Source organism: Eucyclogobius newberryi, unplaced genomic scaffold (assembly GCF_026437365.1).
Source record: "Eucyclogobius newberryi isolate DKJ021-1_F unplaced genomic scaffold, fEucNew1.0.hap1 SCAF_1, whole genome shotgun sequence".
NCBI classification, from domain to species: domain Eukaryota; kingdom Metazoa; phylum Chordata; class Actinopteri; order Gobiiformes; family Gobiidae; genus Eucyclogobius; species Eucyclogobius newberryi.
Window position 1 is genome coordinate 18237066 of NW_027315723.1, and position 21890 is coordinate 18258955.

Below are 21890 nucleotides of genomic sequence, written 5' to 3' on the forward strand. Positions count from 1 at the left end.
TGGCTTCGTTTATTCTTCTTGGTTCATTGCCGACAGCAGAGGGAGATTGTTCAGTAAATACCCTGTTGCGTGTCAGAAGAAATACTCATAAAACTCATACTCTAAAATACTTTGTTTGTTTTCATTTTAGATGGTTTTATTGCGCTAAAAGTCTATGAACCAAAGCGTGACCTAACTGTGAGCGGGCTCGCATCTCCACAAACCTGACTCATACTTGGCCTTTTGCTTGTTTACATATTATTTCCCAGAATGGCATAAAACCGATCCATCTCCATAAAGTATGTTTTAACCTTATATTTCTGTGACGTTATGAAGGCGATATGCAGAAAAGTTACATACTGTGCCTTTAAGTTGGAACGCTCCTCCCACTGTGGCCAAAAGCATGTGACACACATCTCCATGGAGACAAGCAGGTGGCAGACCCTCAACTTACAAGTTACATCGCACTATTGTTTTTTAAATGTTTTTCATGTTTCATGTTTTTTTTGTTTTTAATTATTGGCTGAACATGTATAAATTGTATCAACCCGGCATTATAACCAGAGGATAAGTTTACATATAACTAATACATTGTACTTTTACCTTCTAACAGTTACTCAGTACCTGGAGTTGTGGTGTCGTCTGAAAAATAAACTGACGTTGTCATTGTTGTTGTCTGTGTATTTCCCGCCTCCTTCATATACTTTACATGTAAATTGAACACTTTAGAGTCACCAAACCAATATCCAAACCTCTCTGGACGATAGTATCACAATATGACATTTCACAATAGTTTCTTTTATTTTGGGGAGGTTCACAGAATTGTAGATATTTACTTTATTAAAAAGACTTGAAAAGACAACAAAGGAGCTAGTATAGTGAGTATTATTATGTATTATTGTGAAAGGGGCGGTAATGTAACACTTGGATACCAACCGCCATAAAACACCAAAGAAGAAGAAGAAACGTTTGACAATACAATATCAGGATAACGTGGTCATTGTTACATAGTTGTGAGATCACCACATTGTTTTACTCCCGTCAGTACTTTTTACTTCTACTTGAGTATTCTAAATGGTTCATAAAGTTTATTTGTGCATACTCTTTCATCTCTGCTCAACACTCCCCGGTCTGTGTCCTTCAGAGGCAGCGAGGTAATGCCCACTTATCCACCTTATCCACAAGTGCAGAGCATTCACAGCGACGCCCACGCACAATTTAATATTTATGCTGCGATAAAATGTGAGGAAAATAGGCTTTGAGTTTTGGAGGAAGCAGGAAGCGTGTTGTTGGTGAAATATGCATGAGCGGCTTGAGAGCACATGTGCCGAGGCTGAGTCATCACCAAAGTCAGAGAAAAGGTGCAACATCCAAACTTCACATCTCAATAGGGCCAATTTTAGAGCTTTTACTTGCGTTTTGTTGAAGCGTGTTTGTTCTCTCCGGATCTGGCGGTCTCGACAATTGAGAAACATGCAACACATTTAAAAACAACAAGAACTAAAGTACAGTTTTGTTTAAAAAAGAGACAACACAAGTGGAAAGGCAGGACGCTACTGTTGTGTTTTATTACACACACACACACACACACACACACAAACAAGGCAAGTTTATTTGTATAGCACATTTCATACACAAGGCAATTCAAAGTGCTTCACAGCAGGAAAAATGCATTCAAATCACAAAGAAATTACAGAAACAGAAATACAATAAAATTAACTAAATTAAAAATTATCAATCCAACTGATTGTCTAAACTAATAAAATCACAAACAAAAGAGAAGAGTGCAAAGAAAAAATCCTTTCAGTCATATGCGCAGCTAAAAAAAACTGTTTTTAGCTTAGATTTGAACATTGTCAGAGTAGAAGCCTGTCTCACATCTTCAGGAAGAATGTTCCAGGTTTTAGCTGAATAAAACTGAAATGCAGATTCCCCATGTTTTGTCCTGACTCTGGGCACCAGCAGGAGGCCGGTCCCTGAGGTCCTCAGAGTCCGAGATGGTTCATATGGCACTAACATGTCCAAGATGTACTTTGGTGCTAGGCCTTGGAGAGACTTGTACACAAGCAGAGCTGCTTTAAAGTCTAATCTCTGAGCCACAGGGAGCCAGTGCAGAGACCTGAGAACAGGACTAATGTGATGGTACTTCCTGGTTCTAGTCAGGACTAATGTGATGGTACTTCCTGGTTCTAGTCAGGACCCGAGCAGCAGCGTTCTGGATGTTCTGCAGCTGTTTTACAGCTCGTTTGGAGAGGCCAGTGAGCAGGCCGTTACAGTAGTCTAATCTACTGGAGACAAACGCGTGGATAAGTCTCTCTAAATCTGGTTTTGACACTATATTTTTGATTTTGGCAATGTTTTTTAGATGGTAAAAAGCTGCTGATGTTATTGATTTGATGTGGCTATTAAAGTTCAAGTCTGAGTCCATTATTACCCCCAGATTTCTAATTTGGTTTGTTGGTTTTAGAGCGAGACTCTGGAGGTGACCGCTAACACTTTCTCTTTGTTTCTGTGGGCCAAAAACGATTATTTCAGTCTTGTCTGAGCTTCAGCTGGAGAAAGTTGTTTTGCATCCACACACTGATCTGTTGGATGCAGTGACAGAGTGAATCCACTGGTCCATATTCACCTGCCGACAGTGAAACATAGTTCTGACTCGTCTGTATCATTGTGATAGGACACATTTTCACTGCGTATCAACTGACCTAACGGCAGCATGTGGAGGTTGAACAGAAGGGGACCCAGGACTGACCCTTGGGGCACCCCACAGGTCAGGGTCATGTGGTCTGAGACACAGCTACCAATTTCAACAAAGTACTTCCTGTCTTCCAGATAGGACCTTAACCAGTTTAGGGCAGTGCCAGTGATGCCCACCCAGTCCTCTAGTCTCTGTGAGAGGATCGCGTGATCGACTGTGTCACACACACGCACACACGCACACACACACACACACACACACACACACACATACATATATACAAACACACACATATACACACACACAACTACACACACATATATAAAAGTACACACACATACACACACAAACTGTTTACATAGCCAGGTTGTTTCCATCTGGAGTCTGGACAGTAAACACTAGATCTGTAACCATGGACTCTAAGTACCTCAGGGGTGTGTTTAGACCCTTCAATATTTATCAAATCATTTCAAATCCTAAGCATTATTCGGTGCAGTATTATATGTCAAATTAAACCAAATTTGTTTTCCTTTTATCCCCATTATACGGCCTTGGTCGCTCTGAGTCAGGTGGCACGTGAGGGGGCCAATCAGATTTCCTCTTCCTATAAACACTTGAGGTAAACACATGTGGATAAAGATGATAGATGATCACTGGCAACGTGTACAATATTTCACCTGAGGACAATTGTGTGTTAATGAATGTGTTTCAAAGCTAATGCTAACTTAAATAAATGAAACAAATGAATGAAGTTAGATCGGCGCTGCATTATTTGAACATGCACTACCACACTCAGCGCTTGTCTTGTTCTGTTAGCATCATGTCGCTAATCCGTCTAATGGAAAGGGCGTGTGTTCTCCGTGTGCCTGTCTAAAGCGCTCCAAATGAAATATTGTCGCTGACAATTCTTTTGCTTGTGTCTGATAAAAGTGAAAACTACTGCTTGATTGGGCCGGGCGTCGCCGGGCTGCTCTTTAGCCCGACGGCGATCCGACTGTGTGATGTACTTAATGAAACGCCTGTTATCTTGTTCCCGTCACGTTAGCGGGAGTTTGAACCCACCACCGGCCTAATTAATTACCTCAGATTGCGGTCACTTAATACCCAAATGTGGACGATTGAGGTGGACGCTGGTAATACGAAAGCTCCGACCCCAATCTCCGACCGAATGGAAAAACTAATTGATTTGTGAATTATCTGATTGAGTGGCACTTTGTCCATTATTATTGCGTCTCCGTGGGGATTGTTGCTGTGTACGGTCAGTTCCGGAGAGAGTTGCAGAACTGCAACGGAAGTAAATGACCACATGTTAATACAACGTGAGCTCAGACTTTTCATCCAGGATACAATAGTTTAGTTTAGAAGATGTTGTACCTTTTTCTTTTTTTCCCCTATTTATTTTTGAAAAATAAAACAACAAAAACATACGTAAAACAAACTGAACTATGCAAATAAAGAGAGAAAGAAGGAAAAACATATGCATTAAATAAAATAAATAAAATAAATAAAATAAATAAAATAAATAAAATAAATAAAATAAATAAAATAAATAAAATAAATAAAATAAATAAAATAAACACAGACATGTAATTAATCAAAAATAAATTAAAACCATAGAGACCATAGATGAAATAAAGTCCAGCGGAGTTTGTGTCATTTATTTGTGAACTGTACCTTATTTGTTAAAGGTGATATAATAAAACATGACCTGAACAGCTTTCAGGTCAGGGTCAAAACAAGACAATCTTCATCCAATGAAAAAGGCATCTGATTAATCGTGAACCTGGGAGTAATGTTAGTCCACCGTTAGAGGGCTAGTAGCATCCGCCAACCATCGTTCAACAACTGCACGAGAAAACGCAGACTTTAGGAGGCATTATTGTACCAAACGCAGATATGAAGACATGGAGAAGAGCTAAGAGGTCCAACGGCCACATTTTTAATAATATAGATATCTAAGGATGGCGCTAACGCAGTGCTAGCGCCTCCTGCTGTCTTTTAACATCAAGGCTCAATTATGACTCGACTTGAATTAGGTTTGAAACGCACATAATCTGCCAGGAAGTGTCTTAAAAAGTGGCAAACGGTTGTGCTTTCCCCACACCTGACCACACCCATCACCATGACACTTTGCCGACTGTATCTAGGACAAACCTGATGACTGACGGCCCCTGAATGATATGAAACGTCCAGAGAAAGAATGTTGGATTGTGTGTTAGAAATGTGTCAGGAAAGTGAAGAATGTGTTGGGGTTTGGGACACAATAAAGTTTAAATGGCTTGAATACCAACTTTGTCTTGGTTTGAGTAGTTTTTGCAATATTTGAGTAGATTATGTAAAGATATATGTTTGACCTACTCCCATCTCATCTCAATTAAAACTATTGCATACCTTTATTATTTTATATGTGTAGTTAATTGTCATTTCTAGATATTAGACACGAAATGGATGCCATAAAAGAAGGTCTGACTATAAAATAAGTCATATTTACGAAGCTGTATTCAGTAACAATCATTGACATCAACTTACCATAACCAAAGGGAATTATTATAAAACACGTGTTAATGATTAGTGTATTATTACCTTTGTTATGTATTCAAGATTAATATTCTCATTTTAAGTCATTAAATATGTTTTTTTTTTTTTTTCCTCTGTGCTTAGTTGTTGTCTTTGCCAAACAATGGCACAGTTTGTCCAAAAGTGAAGCCACCAACTGTCTCCTCTGTGTGGGAGGACAAAATGTTAGACTTTAGAAAGAATGTTGCGCGAATGTTTAAAGCTGTATTGATTTTAGGACAAGCAAACTTCGGAAAGAGACGTGTTGTAAGCCCAAGGAGGAACAAATAGTTGTGTTTCTCCGGCTGAAATGGAAACATATTCAAATGGGTCCTCAAACTTCATTATTCAGACGTTTGCGACCAGGGACCGACTCTAAAAACATGAAATCGCCCAATAAGGTTTTATGTGTGCGCGCTGTAAAATAATGGCCAGTAACAAAGCCATTTCCTTTAATATATATGTTTTATATATATATATATATATATATATATATATATATATATATATATATATATATATATATATATATATATATATATATAATATATATTTATGTATATTGTGTACTGCAAGGTTCATTCACACTGCCTGGGCCTGGGCCTGGGCCTGGCCTGGTCTGGTCCTGGCCTGGGCCTGGTCTGGTCTGGTCTGGTCCTGGTCTGGTCCTGGTCCTGGTCCTGGTCTGTGCCTGGTCCTGGCCTGGGCCTGGTCTGGTCTGGTCCTGGTCCTGGTCTGTGCCTGGTCTGGTCCTGGCCTGGGCCTGGTCTGGTCTGGTCCTGGTCCTGGTCCTGGTCCTGGTCTGGTCCTGGTCCTGGTCCTGGTCTGGGCCTGGTCTGGTCCTGGCCTGGGCCTGGTCTGGTCTGGTCCTGGTCCTGGTCTGGTCTGGTCCTGGTCTGGTCCTGGTCTGGGCCTGGTCCTGGTTCTGGTCTGGTCCTGGTCTGGTCCTGGTCCTGGTCTGGTCCTGGTCTGGTCCTGGTCCTGGTCTGGTCCTGGTGTGAGCTCAGTTTAGGACTGCTATAGACTTGGTTTAATCCTGTTTTAGCTCCAATTTTGATGATGTGTTAAATGTGAAATATATGGCAATTTACTGTTACCTAGTATCTAAATTAAGCTTCATTCAACACAAATCAGGATGCCAAATTCACGTTAAAGATGTTTAAAACACATTTAGCATTAGTGATGTTTAAATTACATTCAGCATTAGACAAGCCAGTGTTTGGTACAATAATGCCTCCTAAAGTCTGTGTTTCCTCGTGCAGTTGTTGAACGGTGGTTGGTGGTTGGCAGAGCAGCGTTGCCCCATAAGCAGTTTGTATCCATGCTAACAAGAACTAGCCCTCTAACGGTGCACTAACATTACTCCTGGGTTCACAATTAATCAGATGCCTTTTTAATTGGATGCAGATGGTCTTGTTTTGACCCTGACCCGGAGGCTGTTAATGTCATGTTTTATTATATTACCTTTAAAGGTGGTATGGACGATTTTTTTCAGCAATTTTTTTATCATATTTCCTCGTGGCGTGGATAAATCATTAGTCCTGCCACGTATCAATCATAAAACGCACCTACCGCTCACCTGCAGCCGCGTGCGGTTCGTGCCCACGTTTCCGCGTGCCTAAGCGCATGGATCTATCATAATATAGTTCCCTCAGTGTACGGGGCAAAATGAAGACGGAGAAAGACAGTTCGAGCTGACGCAGAAGTGGACAGAAATCTACGGGATGCGATGCGCTCCGTTGCGCTAATAAACAAACGCACTTGTGTGTTGTATCAGTCCGCACGGGGGAGTGCGCATGCGCACTTCCGCCTGCGTTCTCAAATCGCCGAAAAATCGTCCATACCGCCTTTAAGAAATAAGGTACAGTTCACAAAAGAAATGAATGACACAAACTGCTCCGATGATTAGCCAGATCACAGGTCTCATTTATAAAGCTTTAAAGGAAGTCTTACAAAAGGGACAAAAATATGCAAAAGTCCAGAGTTTTTGACCACATTACCGCGTCAAGTATTGAAACGTTGTTTCAACGTAGTTTGTACGCATGCTTTATACATGAGATCCAGCTCTGTGGAGAGGCGAACCCGCTCACAGTAACAATCCATGTTGTTCAAGGTCATTGTGAGTAATAACAACAGCTGTTATTGAATAAATGTCAGATAAGTTCAAAGCCATTTAAAGCTGCAATGACTCTAAAATACATTTCAAAATAAATGTAAATAATAATAAAAACAGCATCATTACATCAAATAAAGTAAAGTTCAACAAATGTCATTTCCCCCTGAAATCACGTTTTTGTTATGATTAAAAAAATACTGTTATATATGATTTTTATCTGTGAATCAATCTGTTAAAAGCTAAATAGTTCATAGTTAGTGTGTGGCCTTAACGATGAGCCCTTTCAGATTTCTGCCACACTCCATGACACTTTTATTTTACGTAAACTTCTGTATTTATTTAATGAAAATAAAACAAATGCAATAAATGAAATCAAATTCTTTAAAAAACCTTTATTTTGTTGATAACGTATTTAAAACAATAGAAATTATAATTCCACAAATGTAATATTCAGTTGCGGCCCTCGTACAGTGGAGAAGTTACATAATGCACCTTTATCACTGCAGGTGTGTTTTCCCTCTATATTCTCCTTATGGAACAGATGCCATCCTCCAGCTCCACTTTCATCTTAACTCTTTAAACCTTAATCCTGCACTTGGACGTTTCTCGCCGTAAAGGATCCCCACAAACGAGCCGACCCGCGACGTCGTCAGCCGAGCCTCATCACGCTCATCCCGTTTAAGATGCACCCCCACCCATCGTCGCTATATCTTCCTTAACTGAACTAGCGATTGCAAACGCAGCGAGAGGAGTGCGTGTTGTTTTTTTCCGTTTGTTTCTCAGAGCAGTTAATCCGAATGTTTATCGGCTGTCACCTGTCACGGCGGCGGCGTGCGGAGGAAGGAGAAGTGAAAAAGTGTCCCGGGCTCTGCAGAGGATGTGACAAAAAACACACACAAAAGATTTTTCAGCCCGTCAGGACTCGGCTACTGCCCTGTCTCGCCCCGTTTGGGATGATTGAGGAGAAACATGTGCGGTTTCTATGCCCGGTGCGTCCAGTAACAGTCTCCACACTAGTACGGTGTATAGTCGTATACAAGTACACAGTCAAATATAAGTTAAAGTGGACATATGATGCACACTGGGTGGATTTAATTGGCTTCTGCACATGTTTTTTTGTCACATATTCGATTCCCAAAGAGATGTTTCAGAGCACTTTCTGCAGTCACGGGGGATGAACACTGATGAAGATAAATAAATGGAGCCCTTAGGCAACGTGACTGCTTGTTGGACTCGCGCCGAACAAGCCTGGCGATGGTTTATGGACGTATAAACTATGTGCAGATTTTTTTTACCAGTGGCCCCCGGAGCCTCATTAGTCCCGGCTTCCAAGTACTCGTTTGTTGGGTTCTTTTCCGAGAGACGCCGGCCTATCATCAAGCCGCTGCGGTTCTGGTCGATTGCGTTCAATGCCCTTTTGGACTGGTCGATCGTGGCAAAAACAGTCGAAGTGGCGTGCTGTTGGCTCTTCTTCTTCGTCGTCGTCTTCCTCTTTGCTCTTTCGCTAGACATTTTGAAGTTTTCTTTTGGTCGACAACCTGACGTTTGACCGCTAGGCCAGTAAAGCTGCTCTTTTCTCCAAAATCTGCTGCTTTTACAATTTAATAGTTTAGGGGAAAGCACAGAATGTACTTTGGTGGGAGTTTTGTCAGAACTTGCTAAGCTCTGACAGACTATAATAACTATCTATACCTTGTGTCAGAAATAGGCCGGTGCTCCACCATCTCTCTCCCCGGGTCAGGAGGAGTCGCCGTGTTTCTGCGCTTTCAATTTCCTGTGCTTAAAATGTGACACGCCGGTTTTGTTTTTGCCTTTGCCGAGTCGGGAATGATCATTTCACCTGGGACCGGCGAGATGAAAAAGATTTCTGTGGCGCTGTCATTTCTTTTAGCGGCAGAGATGAATTGAACAGTATGCACTCCCGGATCTGAGCCATTACAAACAGCATGCATTAGAATGGAATTATTTGAGTGTTTTCTGCTAAGAGCTTTTATGCTTCGACAATGGGTTTTGCAAACTAAATGGAATTGTAAATGGAAGCTATTTTCACGTTAGGTTCACAGTGCGTATCTGCTCTGTGCTTTGAATTCAGCGTAACTTCTTCTTCGCTCCCTTTTAATACTTTTATGCTTCGACCAAAACAGGAAACAAGAAATATATATATACAATGTTTGTGCTGGATATGCTCTGGAGGGAAGTCTCCAGTGATTATTTATACAAAGTGATGAAGTTTTAGAACGTGATCAGGATAAAGGTCAGGAAACAGGTTGTGGTTCAGGGTCAAGTCAGCACTTCTGTACCTCCCGGTCATCTGGCTCATCGCTTTATATACGTTTCTCTCCTTCACTTTTATGACATACTTAGATACTAGTGGCAGTTCTACCTGCAGTGGCTCCTTTTTACGGATGTTGCTATGCCAACCACAACTGTTATCCTGTCTGGTTGGCTTGCCATTACCGTTCTGTCAGTTTGTAGTTGGATGTCTCACAAAATCTTGGCTCGGTCATTCTTTTGGGGGAGGGGCAAGTGTGTGAGAGCAGGCGCAGGTGTGTGAGAGCAGGCACAGGTGTGTGAGAGCAAGCGCAGGGGTGTGAGAGCAGGCACAGGTGGGGGAGGGGCAGGTGTTTGAGAGCAGGCACAGGTGTGTGAGAGCAAGCGCAAGGGTGTGAGAGCAGGCACAGGTGGGGGAGGGGCAGGTGTGTGAGAGCAGGCACAGGTGGGGGAGGGGCAATTGTGTGAGAGCAGGCATAGGTGTGTGAGAGCAGGCATAGGTGTGTGAGAGCAGGCACATGTGTGTGAGAGCAGGCATAGGTGTGTGAGAGCAGGCACATGTGTGTGAGAGCAGGCGCAGGTGTGTGAGAGCAAGCGCAGGTGTGTGAGAGCAGGCACAGGTGTGTGAGAGCAAGCGCAGTGGTGTGAGAGCAGGCACAGGTGTGTGAGAGCAAGCGCAGTGGTGTGAGAGCAGGCACAGGTGGGGGAGGGGCAGGTGTGTGAGAGCAGGCACAGGTGTGTGAGAGCAGGCGCAGGTGTGTGAGAGCAGGCACAGGTGTGTGAGAGCAGGCGCAGGTGTGTGAGAGCAAGCGCAGTGGTGTGAGAGCAGGCACAGGTGGGGGAGGGGCAGGTGTGTGAGAGCAGGCACAGGTGGGGGAGGGGCAGGTGTGTGAGAGCAGGCATAGGTGTGTGAGAGCAGGCACATGTGTGTGAGAGCAGGCACAGGTGGGGGAGGGGCAGGTGTGTGAGAGCAGGCGCAGGTGGGGGAGGGGCAGGTGTTCCTGAGCAGGCAAATAATTGTGGCTGGAATTGAACCCACAACGCAGACAGTGCTGGTAACTTGGGCTGAAACTATTGATGGAGTAAATCGAGTAATTTGATCACAATAAGCTTCGATCATGATTTGTTTCCCTCAAAGATTTGTTTAATTTACATATTTAATTAGAACATTGAAAAACATGTGGCGCTTTTTTTCACACAGAGCTTGTTTTCACGTGTTTTAAACTCACAAGTGTGACTGGGAAGCAGAGTTTTGTTGTGTTGAAAGAGCTCGGAGGACCACGATTATGAAACAGAAAGGCTGGAGCAAAGACACGGAGGCTAAAGTGAACGGCACACGGAACAAAGACTGCAGAGTTACAGCTCATAACACCAGGGATCACTGGCCTCACTAACAGAAAGTTTTACAAACAAGTTTCTTATTTAAAGTGATGGCCTGATATTAGATTGTCCGCTGCCTGGTTTTGTGCCTCGACAATGGGGGTCGGGGCTTTAGATGCCTAATTGTCTCTGCTGTTTTTGTGCCCGTCAACCCAAAAGCTGGAGTTTGATCCCACGTCCGAACAGAGAGAAACAAACTTCAACCACTTTGCCGATGTGTGAATGTGACATGTGATAGTGGTGCGTGGGTCTGGTTCTTTTTTGGCGTTCTCTGCCCAGCGCACCCATTAAAGAGGTTGTGTATTGAAATGCTGTGTAATTTGAACTATGCTTTGGATTCAGTCTGAAAAGAACTCTTAACTTAACAAACATTGGCTCAAGGATCTGAATTTAAATGAAACATTGCTGGGGAGAGTACACAACAAGTAGTCAAAGTTAAACTGTTGGGTCTGGTCATCGGTCGTCTGTCTTGAACCCATCACAAAAACACTATTGTTAACAAAATTGGTCGTAACATTGCTGTAACAAAAAATGCAGTGGTTATCTCAAACGAAGACCTTTTAGAAACAATTACAAAGCCTTAAACATTATGCCACTTTTCATATTGTCCTGAGATGCAGAAGACCACACGTCTTCTGCATCTCAAAAAGATCTCGCAACAACACAAATCACTCAAAATAAAGCAGCAAGACTTGTTCTTCGTTGCTCGATTAGAAGAGAACAGTTTTGTACAGAGCAATATCTATTTGGAACCACATTAAAATTTGTCAACTTAGAAAATAAGCAATCATTCAAAATTTACCTCAAAAGTCATGTGTGAGATTTTCAACACTTGCTACAAATAATGTGTCACTTTGTGGACTGAACAACAGTACTTTCAAAGAACTGTTAAATTGTTACTGTAATGAAATATTATGAAATGGAATGATTGATAACCATGTTATTGTATATGAAATGAAATCTGTTTTGGATTATAATGGACCCAGGAAGACAAGCTGATTGCACCGCTTTCAGCCAATGGGATCCATTTGAATAAACAGAAATCTGGTGACAACATGTAGGATCGACTAATAATCATTTAAAAAGGACCTGGGAGTTTGTGTCTTTATTCCTCATCCTCACTTTGTACAAGCGCTGGTGCAGAGCCAGACGTGGAGGAAGGCAGACACAGGTTAATCAGCTCACACAAAGATCAAGGACATATGGGACAGTGGGGACTGTTCAGACATGTTCTCTGTATGTTAAGCTGCAAAAAGCTGTGTTTTTTAGAATAAATTGAATCATAAATGGATAATATTTGTTGGGTAAAATGTTGTCTGCATTTCCATTTTTTGCAGGTACTATCACTAGTATTGCATTGATCAAATTGGAAGTTATTTTATAAGCTGAAAAGTTTGTTGAGTCGCCAAAAGTTTCCCACATTTGCAAAAGACCAACCAGTGACAACGACTCCGAATGAACTTTCCCCGAGATCAAAATGTTGTTTAAAATCCAATGAAACTCGGCTGCGGCGCGTCTCGCTGAATGGCATCGTTTTGACAAGCAGAGGCGTGTGGAAATGTCACCGTCTAACAAAATGTCTCGTCTTTCACAGCGCTGAAAAAGGGACGGTTCTGGATCACGCCGGACCCTTACCACAACGACGACCACATTCAGATCGGGCGGGAAGTGAAGATATCCTGTCAGGTAGGAATCTCGCGGGGTCAACGATGCACACGCCGTACATCAACCAAACTCTGATTTTCTGTGTGGCCGTATGCATGCCGGGCTTTATATTTACGTTTCCATTTGTACTGCCAGTTACCTTTTAATTCAAATTGGCTGGTTTCTTTATTAAAGATTCTGTACCTGATTTTGACCGGTCCAAACATATTCTGCACTTTCCTAACGCATTGCAAGAATCCTAATTATTCATCGCTATAAGTTTTTCTGTTCTGTTTGTTTTTCTACCAACATTGAGAGACCAGAGGTGAATTTTGGTTTTACCGTAATAATAACAAAAACTAGCATGCTAACAGCAAACCAGTGCTACTTCCGGGTTCGCAGAGGATGAAAAATACTCCTACTAATCTTACTAATACTAGTAATAAGATACAGACAGCACACAGCGGTCTCTCTTCGACCCTCTGACAAGCCAATAATTACTTTATTACATGAATCAAAATGGTGTTCTTGTGGACCTGGTTTCCGTCCGGTTTAGTTCTGCTTTAGTCCAGATGTTGGCGGTATGTGATGCTCCTGCTCATCTACGAATCAATACAAAATATGTCCCAATATACAGGCTTTACTTAAATGTACTAATAATATTGTTCTAACCATTAAAATCTATACTATTTATATTTCATTTTATTTTATTTATTTTATTTATTTTATTTATTTTATTTATTTTATTTATTTTATTTATTTTATTTATTTTATTTATTTTATTTATTTTATTTGAACCTATTTTTAAAAAAAAAAAACTACAACAAATGTCAAAGTAAGCTTAAAGTACTTGGTTAATTACTATTTTATTTGACATGTAAAATGAAATATATCTGCCAATGAGAATATCTTATTGAAATATTTTTCGGGGAAAGAGTTTTTCTTTTTATCTTATTTTAAGCACAAAAAGTCTTGTTCCATCTGCAGATCATTTTCCTTACTAAGTCAAATCTACAGATGTCTTATGTAAAATGTCCTTCATTCCAGTCATTGTAAGTTACCTAGACGTTACACATGTTTCGTTTCCTCACTAACATCGACATCCTGCAGGTGGAGGCCACGCCCCCGGAGGAGCTGACGTTCAGCTGGCTGAAGAACGGCCGCGCCCTGCGGAGCTCGGAGCGGATGGTCATCACCCAAACCGACCCGGACATCTCCCCGGGGACCACCAACCTGGACATCATCGACCTCAAGTTCACCGACTTCGGCACCTACACCTGCGTGGCGGCGCTGAAGGGCGGCGGCATCCCGGAGATCAGCATCGACGTCAACATCTCCTCCACGACTAGTGAGCCTCTCCGCCTCTGCGTCCTACCCGCCCTGCATCCTTCCACCACATCGCTATGGTTACTAATACCGGCTGGGTTCATTATGCATTTGTAGTATTTGGAGGAGACTTTGTATTAACTACACCGGAATGAACTTCAGTGAAGCGCGATCAAAGGTGTGATTCGTAATGAAGAAATGGTTTATTAAGACTGATTCAGGCTCAGTAATTACTTAATTAAGGTGTTTAGGGTATTAACGAAGTAGTGACTAAGCCTCTCTCAGTGTTAATAAACCATAGGTTCATTGTGAATCAAGGTTAATAAACTTGTATCTAGTGTTACCAGAACATCTAGTTTTTGTTAACGGGACTTGGATTCAGAATGTTTTTAGTTTGTTGTGAGAAAAAACATCACAATTTAACAATTATTCACGATTATTGAGACCAAACAACAGGGAAATCTTTAATTTTCTGTCATTTTCGTAGTCTGACATATGACCGTTCCTCAAGTTTGTGAGCGGCTTTACCGAACTGAACTTCCTAAAAGACAAAATTTAGTTAAATGTGACAAAAACAGCCAGATAAAATCAAGTCCTTTACATTTAGGTCTATTTTTGGGCTCTATATTGAACCAAAAATACTTAATTTTGCTTCTAAAATTGTCCTGAAAACTATTTTTTGGTTCTTACGATTATATTGTGACCTGAATAATCACGATTATCGATTAACCCAATAATCTTGACGTCTCAGTTTAGATTGATGGTCTTGTTCATTGTAATTACATCTACAAATAATTAGAGTCGGATCAGACTAAAACAAGTATCGAAACTAGTTACTCATTTGAACGAGTATCGATACTAAAAACACAGAATGACAGAATCTTGAGTTTTATCAGAACCAAAGATCACGTGGCATAAAAATTACATTATATTTCCCCCCAAAAAGCCTGTTTTTAATTATCATTGTGGTATCGAAATTGGGATTGAGGTTTGAGCCAATTCCTTAGAATGGAAATAGTATGACAGCTCTAATCTGTAACAGTATGAGCTAGTACTTTCATATACACATATTTACCACTGCAATATAGTCAATAAAATATAATAATAATACAAAAAAACTGATTGTTTTGCTTAAAAAAGAGAAACAAAACATTGAAACCAGAGAAATAGTCTAAATGTTTTAAATAAACAAATAAAACCAGCAAAAACTACAAAAAAAACTATAAATTTTCTGAATTCAATGCGTTTTTGTTGTTCCGTTTTTGCCCTTGTGGAAGTAGATAGATTTATGACTTATTGGATGTTACAAAACCTCCTGTACTTGTGGTTTTCCTCTGCGTTGATTCTCCATCACAGCACAATGATTACTGAGATTACTCTACACACCTTTGAGTAGTAATAGATCGGTGAAACATTGAGTGAATGGATTAAACCTTGCACTACTGTAATATGTCCTCAGTCTAAATAGTTGGATTGATTCGTATCATCTGCATAATACGAGAGTTTGACCTGTTATAACCCGCAGCGGTCTTAAGCTTGAGCCGGATCAATCGTGAACGAGCCTGAACTGACCGTTGAAGCGTGTTTTGGATGCGTTTACCGTATTTTCCGTAGTATAATTTGCCTGTCTGGTATGTAACGTAACATTTTAATAAAGAACATGCTAACAAGTTTACCAAAGCATCAAGTATAAACCCAAATCACTAAATCCATTGAATTCTTCTTCCTCTGTGTCACTTCTAAACAACTCCACAAACTCCAGAGGGAGAGGAAGTGCAGATTCTTCTTCTGCGTCGCTTAGAGCCTAGAGCGCTCTCTTGTGGTTGTCATGTGAAAATAACGAATTATATCACATCTAAGTTGCACCCCGGCCAAAACTATGAAAAAAGGTGTGACTTACTTTAAATAGGGTATATGTGATTTGTCTGCTTTGGACAGGCAGAAAGAGTGCTGTTGTTTAGTTTATCACTTCCCAACGGCGATCAGTCACTGCCTGTTTCTGCTGCCGTGTCTGAAAACAAATATGCTTATCTATTTATTCATTGAAATGTGTCTGTGCTCGTGCAAGGCATAGACACATTTCTATTCTGTTAGTGTTTTGTTGTAAAAAGAAAAGAGTTTGATACCGGTGCACACTTTGGTACACACTTCACACTCACGCCTGATAAAATGTGACGTGTGTGTGCGCTTTATTAGAAGTTTTAAAGTCTGGCGCAGGAGATGAGAGTGAAGAGTTTATCTCGGATTAATTTTCCTCAGGGCCAGCTTTCTCGGGGGGCCGTGGATGGGAAATGTCAGCGCTATTGACGCAATTTTGGAGGTTTGCACAAACTATCCTCGACACTAGAGTTGTTCAATAATGGTAAAATAGCTACCGCTACATTAGACTTTAAAATGGAAAAGGATTCATCTGATGGATCTGCAAAATAGCCATTCCAAAACTGAAGCAGAACAAACCTAGGACAAGAGTAGAGAGGCTAAGAACCAGGTCTGAACCAAGACTCAGGATCAAACCAGGTCTAACGCAGATAAAATAAGGATTAAGCCAGCACCAAACCAGGTTCAAACTAGTACTAACCTAGAATTAAATCAGAAAAGAAGAAAAACATGAAAAAATAATAATTGGGAAATGGGTCACGGGCCGGATCAGATTGTTTGGCGGGCCTGATGTGGCCCACAGGCCTTAAGTTGAAGAACAGCCCTGGTGTAGATTATGGGTTTCTCTTGGGGTTTTCACAGTTTGGCATTAGACTCAATTACAGAGGTTGAATTGCTATTTAAATTAAAAAAAAAAAAAAACATTCCACCTAGAAAAGTTACACAGTGCACCTTTAAGCCTGATCAAGTCAAATTCTTATATCTAAATCTACTGGAGGGGTGGAAGGCATGAAAACTGAAATGTTTTCATGCATTTCTGGTTTTCAGATGACATCACACCAATCATATTCAATACAGACGAGGGGAAACTAAAATAAATATTGTGCAGATTTGTGTCCAGTAACTTATAGAAATGACCAGATTCAACATTTGTGAATTCACCTTTTGGATATATTTAAAGGAGCAGGGGGAAATAAAGTTGTTTCAAATCAATATTTCAATTTTAATAAGTAAAAAATGCTGTCATCGATAAGTTTTAGGTTTAATTATTTATTGAGACAGGGACAGTGTGTAACTAAACAGCAGACAAACAGACAAAAGCTGAAGGTATTAAAGATGTTGCTCTCAGTTTTGTTGCTTGTTTCCTTCTTGGTAAACATTTTGTCAGTGGAGTAAATGTTATATAAAGAATAGTCTTGTCATCTTCAAGGGCTTGTATAACGGCTAAAGTAATTATTTAGGATAGGGACAAAGCGATAGCACTTATAATTGGGTAGAAATACTGGTGTTTATGTGTAATCTTCTGTGAGGACGATCAATGAGCAGTAAATAGTGTACGTGCTCAGACCCCAGTGTCAGAGCACGTTACCTCAGCTCCAGTAAACGGAATATGGTGCAATAACTTCAGTATCGCCTGAGTTTTATGTTTGGGTTCTTCGGGATTTTCAGGTTAAGAAAATGTTTGCTCATCTCTGCTATCGTCAGCTAAAATATTTTGATAATAAAAATGTTTTATAAATTTTATATTTTTTATACATTTTATACATTTTTTATTCATTTTTAAATATAATTTATTAATTTAATTTTCTAATTATTTTTAAATGTATTATTTATTTGTTTTGATTTGTTCATCACTGAAGTCAAGTAAACTATCTTGAGTGTTTGAGCTGACTGAACCAAAACTGTGTTTTTCAGATCACATAATGAATCTGGACTGATTATTATACATTTCTTCACTCGTTAACTTTCTTCAATTGTTTAACAAAATGTGACAAACAGCCATTTTAAATGCGGTCCACATGTATTTCTCACTTCTCACCTTGTGCATTCTGAACATCCTAATTATCCATTGCAACGAGTTTATAAGTGCTTTTTTCACAACTTTCAAAGCCCAAAGCGAAGGTTTTGTCATCACGGTAAAGCTAAAAACATGCTAACAGCGCACTTCCTGTTTCATAGTACATAAAACACTCCATACAGACAGCACACAGCAGTCTCATTTTTACCCAAATAGCCACTATGTGGTCCAATCTCACTTTATTACATTGACACGCATTACAAATAACACATTTCCAGGAGCAAAACATTGGGCAGAAGAATGAAATCTGAACTAATAAAGTAATAAAAGGGACACATTTATTTCCGAACATGTTTTAAACTGTCTAAACTAAAGGGTTGGCAGTTTTTATAACTATATAACTGCAGTTTTTGCCATTTGCTAATTGCTACTATTTAAATTGTGATTTTTATTTTCGATTCCGATGTGTCTGGCAGCCTTAATTATGCCAAAATTAATATTAGCTTTTGCCAAATAAAGCAGTAAACTGTCAGCAGAGAAACGCCTTTTTATTCCAACCTGGGATCATTTCGCCTGCAGGAAAAATAAATCCAAAATAAACTGCAATCCAAACATTAAAAAGGTGTATTATGCAACTTTGCTAGCGTAACTTTACCTCTCTTTTGCGCTTTATGTCCAGCGTGTATCTGCTGCTCCGCTCCCCTTTGCTCGAGCGCATTGCTTTTCAAACACTTTTACTCTTTAACTATCCAAAAGTACCTCATACTTTAGTTGAGGTACTTTTGGAGTTCTTCAAATATCTGCTGAAGACATCGCACTTGGCTTTGAGTCGCTCCGTCTGTGTTTCCTGCTGATAAGTCACTTCACAGCCTAAAGTTGATATCGCTCAAACGCACACTCCTCCGTCACTCCTTTTCTCTCTCTCCTCTTGCCTCGCTCTCTCTCTCCTCTCTCTCTCTCGCTCTCTCTCCTCCCTTCACTATATTCCTCTTTCTCCTCTTTAACCCGCACTTTCTCCCTCGTTTTGACATCTATTTCTACTGTTTCTGCTTCTTCCTGTCGTTCTTTCCCTCTCTCCTGTCTCTTCTTCTAAAGTTTATTTCCTTTTTCCTCCTATACATGTCACTTATCTCTCCTGCCTCTCCATCTTTCTTTCTTTCTTTCTTTCTTACTCTCCCTCTATCTCTCCTGCCTCTCCTCTCCCTCTCTCATCCTTTCATCCCCCTCTTTCATCCCAGTCCATCCTCTCTCCATCTCTCCCCCTCCAGGAACACCTTCTCCCTCATCCTCTAACCCTCTCTCTCTCTATCTTCCTTTCTTCCCCCTCTTTCCCCCCTCTCTCTCATCCTTTCTTCCCCCTCTTTCCCCCCTCTCTCTCATCCTTTCTTCCCCCTCTTTCCCCCCTCTCTCTCATCCTTTCTTCCCCCTCTTTCCCCCTCTCTCTCTCATTCTGGCTCCCCCTCTTTCCCCCTCTCTCTCGCTCTCACTCATCCTTTCTTCCCCCTCTTTCATCCCAGTCCATCCTCTCTCCCTCGATCCCCCTCCAGGCACCTTCTCCCTCATCCTCTAACCCTCTCTATCCATCCCTCTCTCTTCCTTTCTTCCCCCCTCTCTCTCTTTCCCTCTCTCTTTCTCTCTGTCCGTCCAAAATGAACTGGGCTCGTCGTCCCGGGGCCTATAATTACACTCAGATAATCCTTTGATAATCCCCGCCCCACGATGCAAGAGGATCAATCGCACCTGCCGGTTCCGCTCCTTCATTAGCGCTAAAGTCGTCGTTGTCGTCTGCTGTCGCCGCGGTGATGTCAACAAACAAGCGCCGGCTTTTATCCACGTGATAAAGTCAAACGAGTTTCAGATGCAGCTCTTATTGGGCCAAAACAAGAGCGTCGTTAGCACGCTAGTTGTCGTTAGCATGTCGTCTCGTCGCAGTGAGGAATGGGATGCTAGGTCTGAGTTAGCAAAGTGAAGAGTGACTTTGTGTGGCCGTAAACCGTTTGAAATGAAGAAACTGCTCATGACTTTAGACCGGAAAGACATTTTGAGGAGAATCTTTACCAGAATTGGACAATGGTCGTGTTTTTATAGTGTTTGTCTATTAAAGCTCTAAAAGCACTTTCTGGATTACCACGTACATTTGGATTCCACCATTTTGAGCTTTTAATGCAACTTCTAACACGTTCTGACACATGGATATCGTTTAAAACCAGTGCTAAATGTTTTGTAAATCGATCTTTTGATTATGTAGAATTACAAAATATATTGGGATTTCATCAAAATATTCTTCAAAATCATTTCAAAATTCTAAATATTCTTAATGTCAGAATACAATTATTCTATGAATAATTCACTCTTTCAGCTCAGCAGAGTCAGCCTTAAAGTGCCTCCTACAGGTCACACGACTCATTGAAGTAAAATGCAGTTAAGATAAATATTTAGAATTTGCTAAAAAATAATTAAATTTGTTAGAATAGCAATTTTCTTTGGTTTAAATTTTCACTTCATGTTTGTATTTGACATCACTCAAGGAAATTACCCAGCAAACACTGGGCCAAATCTGAAGTCACAATTTTCTTTGACAAAATAAAGTAATTGACCTTATTTTGTTGAATTAATGTTCAGAGAGTCAAACAAGTTAGTGTCCCTGGTGTGATGTCACTTACTGTAATTTTCTACAGATTTTTCAAAGTTTTCTCCACAAATACCTGCTCGATTGGCTTAAAACTATAATTTATATGTACAACAGGTTTAAATACACCAAATAAAGTCACAATTAGAGCATTGTAAAAACCTGTCATGGGCACTTTAATGCAGCAGTCAAAGGTCAATAATTGCAGAACTCCGCCATTAATTATGAGTTTATGTTGTTTGAAATACACATCTTTGTATCAACTGTATGTCCCAATATATCACCAACATATTGATACTTTGAATACAGCCCTAATTAACATGTTAACAAATGACAAATACTCACGTTACTGTTATTAAGTACGTAGATTTTTTGCATGTAATTTGTAACATTTCAGCACTTTTTCCATCACCACATATAAGTAATTTACGCTGTCCACAAACACAATTACAATGTTATATCAGTAACAACAGCCTTTTCTCGCACGCGTGATCTCACGTCGTAGTTCACTTGTACGTTTCACCTTTCCCGCGCGGCGCAGTGTTCGATCGTTCCTCTTGAAACCGTGATCGCGCCTGTGGTTTCCCCAGTCAAACATGAGTCTCCGGAGCGTTTGGAAAAAGGAAAAATGTTAGCTTTCGCGCTCCCGCCGTGAAGCCCGGATCGGCCCGGACTCGTCGCCGTGAGAACGACTCTTAAACATCTCGTTTTGTCACGACGCTGTGAGCGATTTAAGGTGAAGGAGGACCGTTTTTTCCCCGTTCTAGTGCCGGGACCGCTGAAGGGAAGGACAATTAGGCGTCTTCATAAAAGCGTTTAGAGGACATTACGCTGCAGGTCGGCGGGAGCTACACGCTGAGGAGGTGCTTACCGAGCAACGGAGCCCAACGTCTCCATGGTTCTTTCAGGTTTTCTGCCCGGAGTGTGTTCGCAGCGCAAATGAAACAGAATAATACTTTTATCTTTCTTTTATCTTTCTAACTTTTTAATGATCGCACATTTTCAAAGCTTTTGTGATGTTGTAAAGCGTGTGTTTAATGCATTATTTAGACAGTTGGATGAGTTTGTTACCGGCAAGAACAACCAGATGTACTAACTTTAAATGGATGAGAAGAAAGTCTAATATTAAAGATGGTTTTATGAATATTCTCAATATAATTATGAGCGCAGAGCAGAGAAAATATTTGACTTGTTAAGTCCTGGTTTAACTTTGGGCTAGATCTACGTTTAGAACTTGTTCTGGTTTAGACCTAGTTTAGTCCTGGTTTGGACCTGGTTTAGTCCTGGTTTGGACCTGGTTTAGTCCTGGTTTGGACCTGGTTTAGTCCTGGTTTAGACCTGGTTTATTCCTGGTTTGGACCTGGTTTAGACCTGGTTTAGTCCTAGTTTAGACCTA

At 40.7% G+C, this 21890-nt stretch overlaps 1 protein-coding gene across 1 annotated transcript in view; it reads left to right on the forward strand.

Annotated features, from left to right (window-relative positions):
- The window catches only part of mdga2a (MAM domain containing glycosylphosphatidylinositol anchor 2a), a 338648-nt gene that overhangs the window by 128700 nt on the left and 188058 nt on the right, over nt 1–21890 (forward strand). The window contains exons 7-8 of the mRNA XM_072449239.1: nt 12595–12686; nt 13755–13992. Of these exons, the coding sequence (XP_072305340.1) occupies nt 12595–12686; nt 13755–13992 (330 nt within the window). The remainder of the gene's footprint in view (nt 1–12594; nt 12687–13754; nt 13993–21890) is intronic.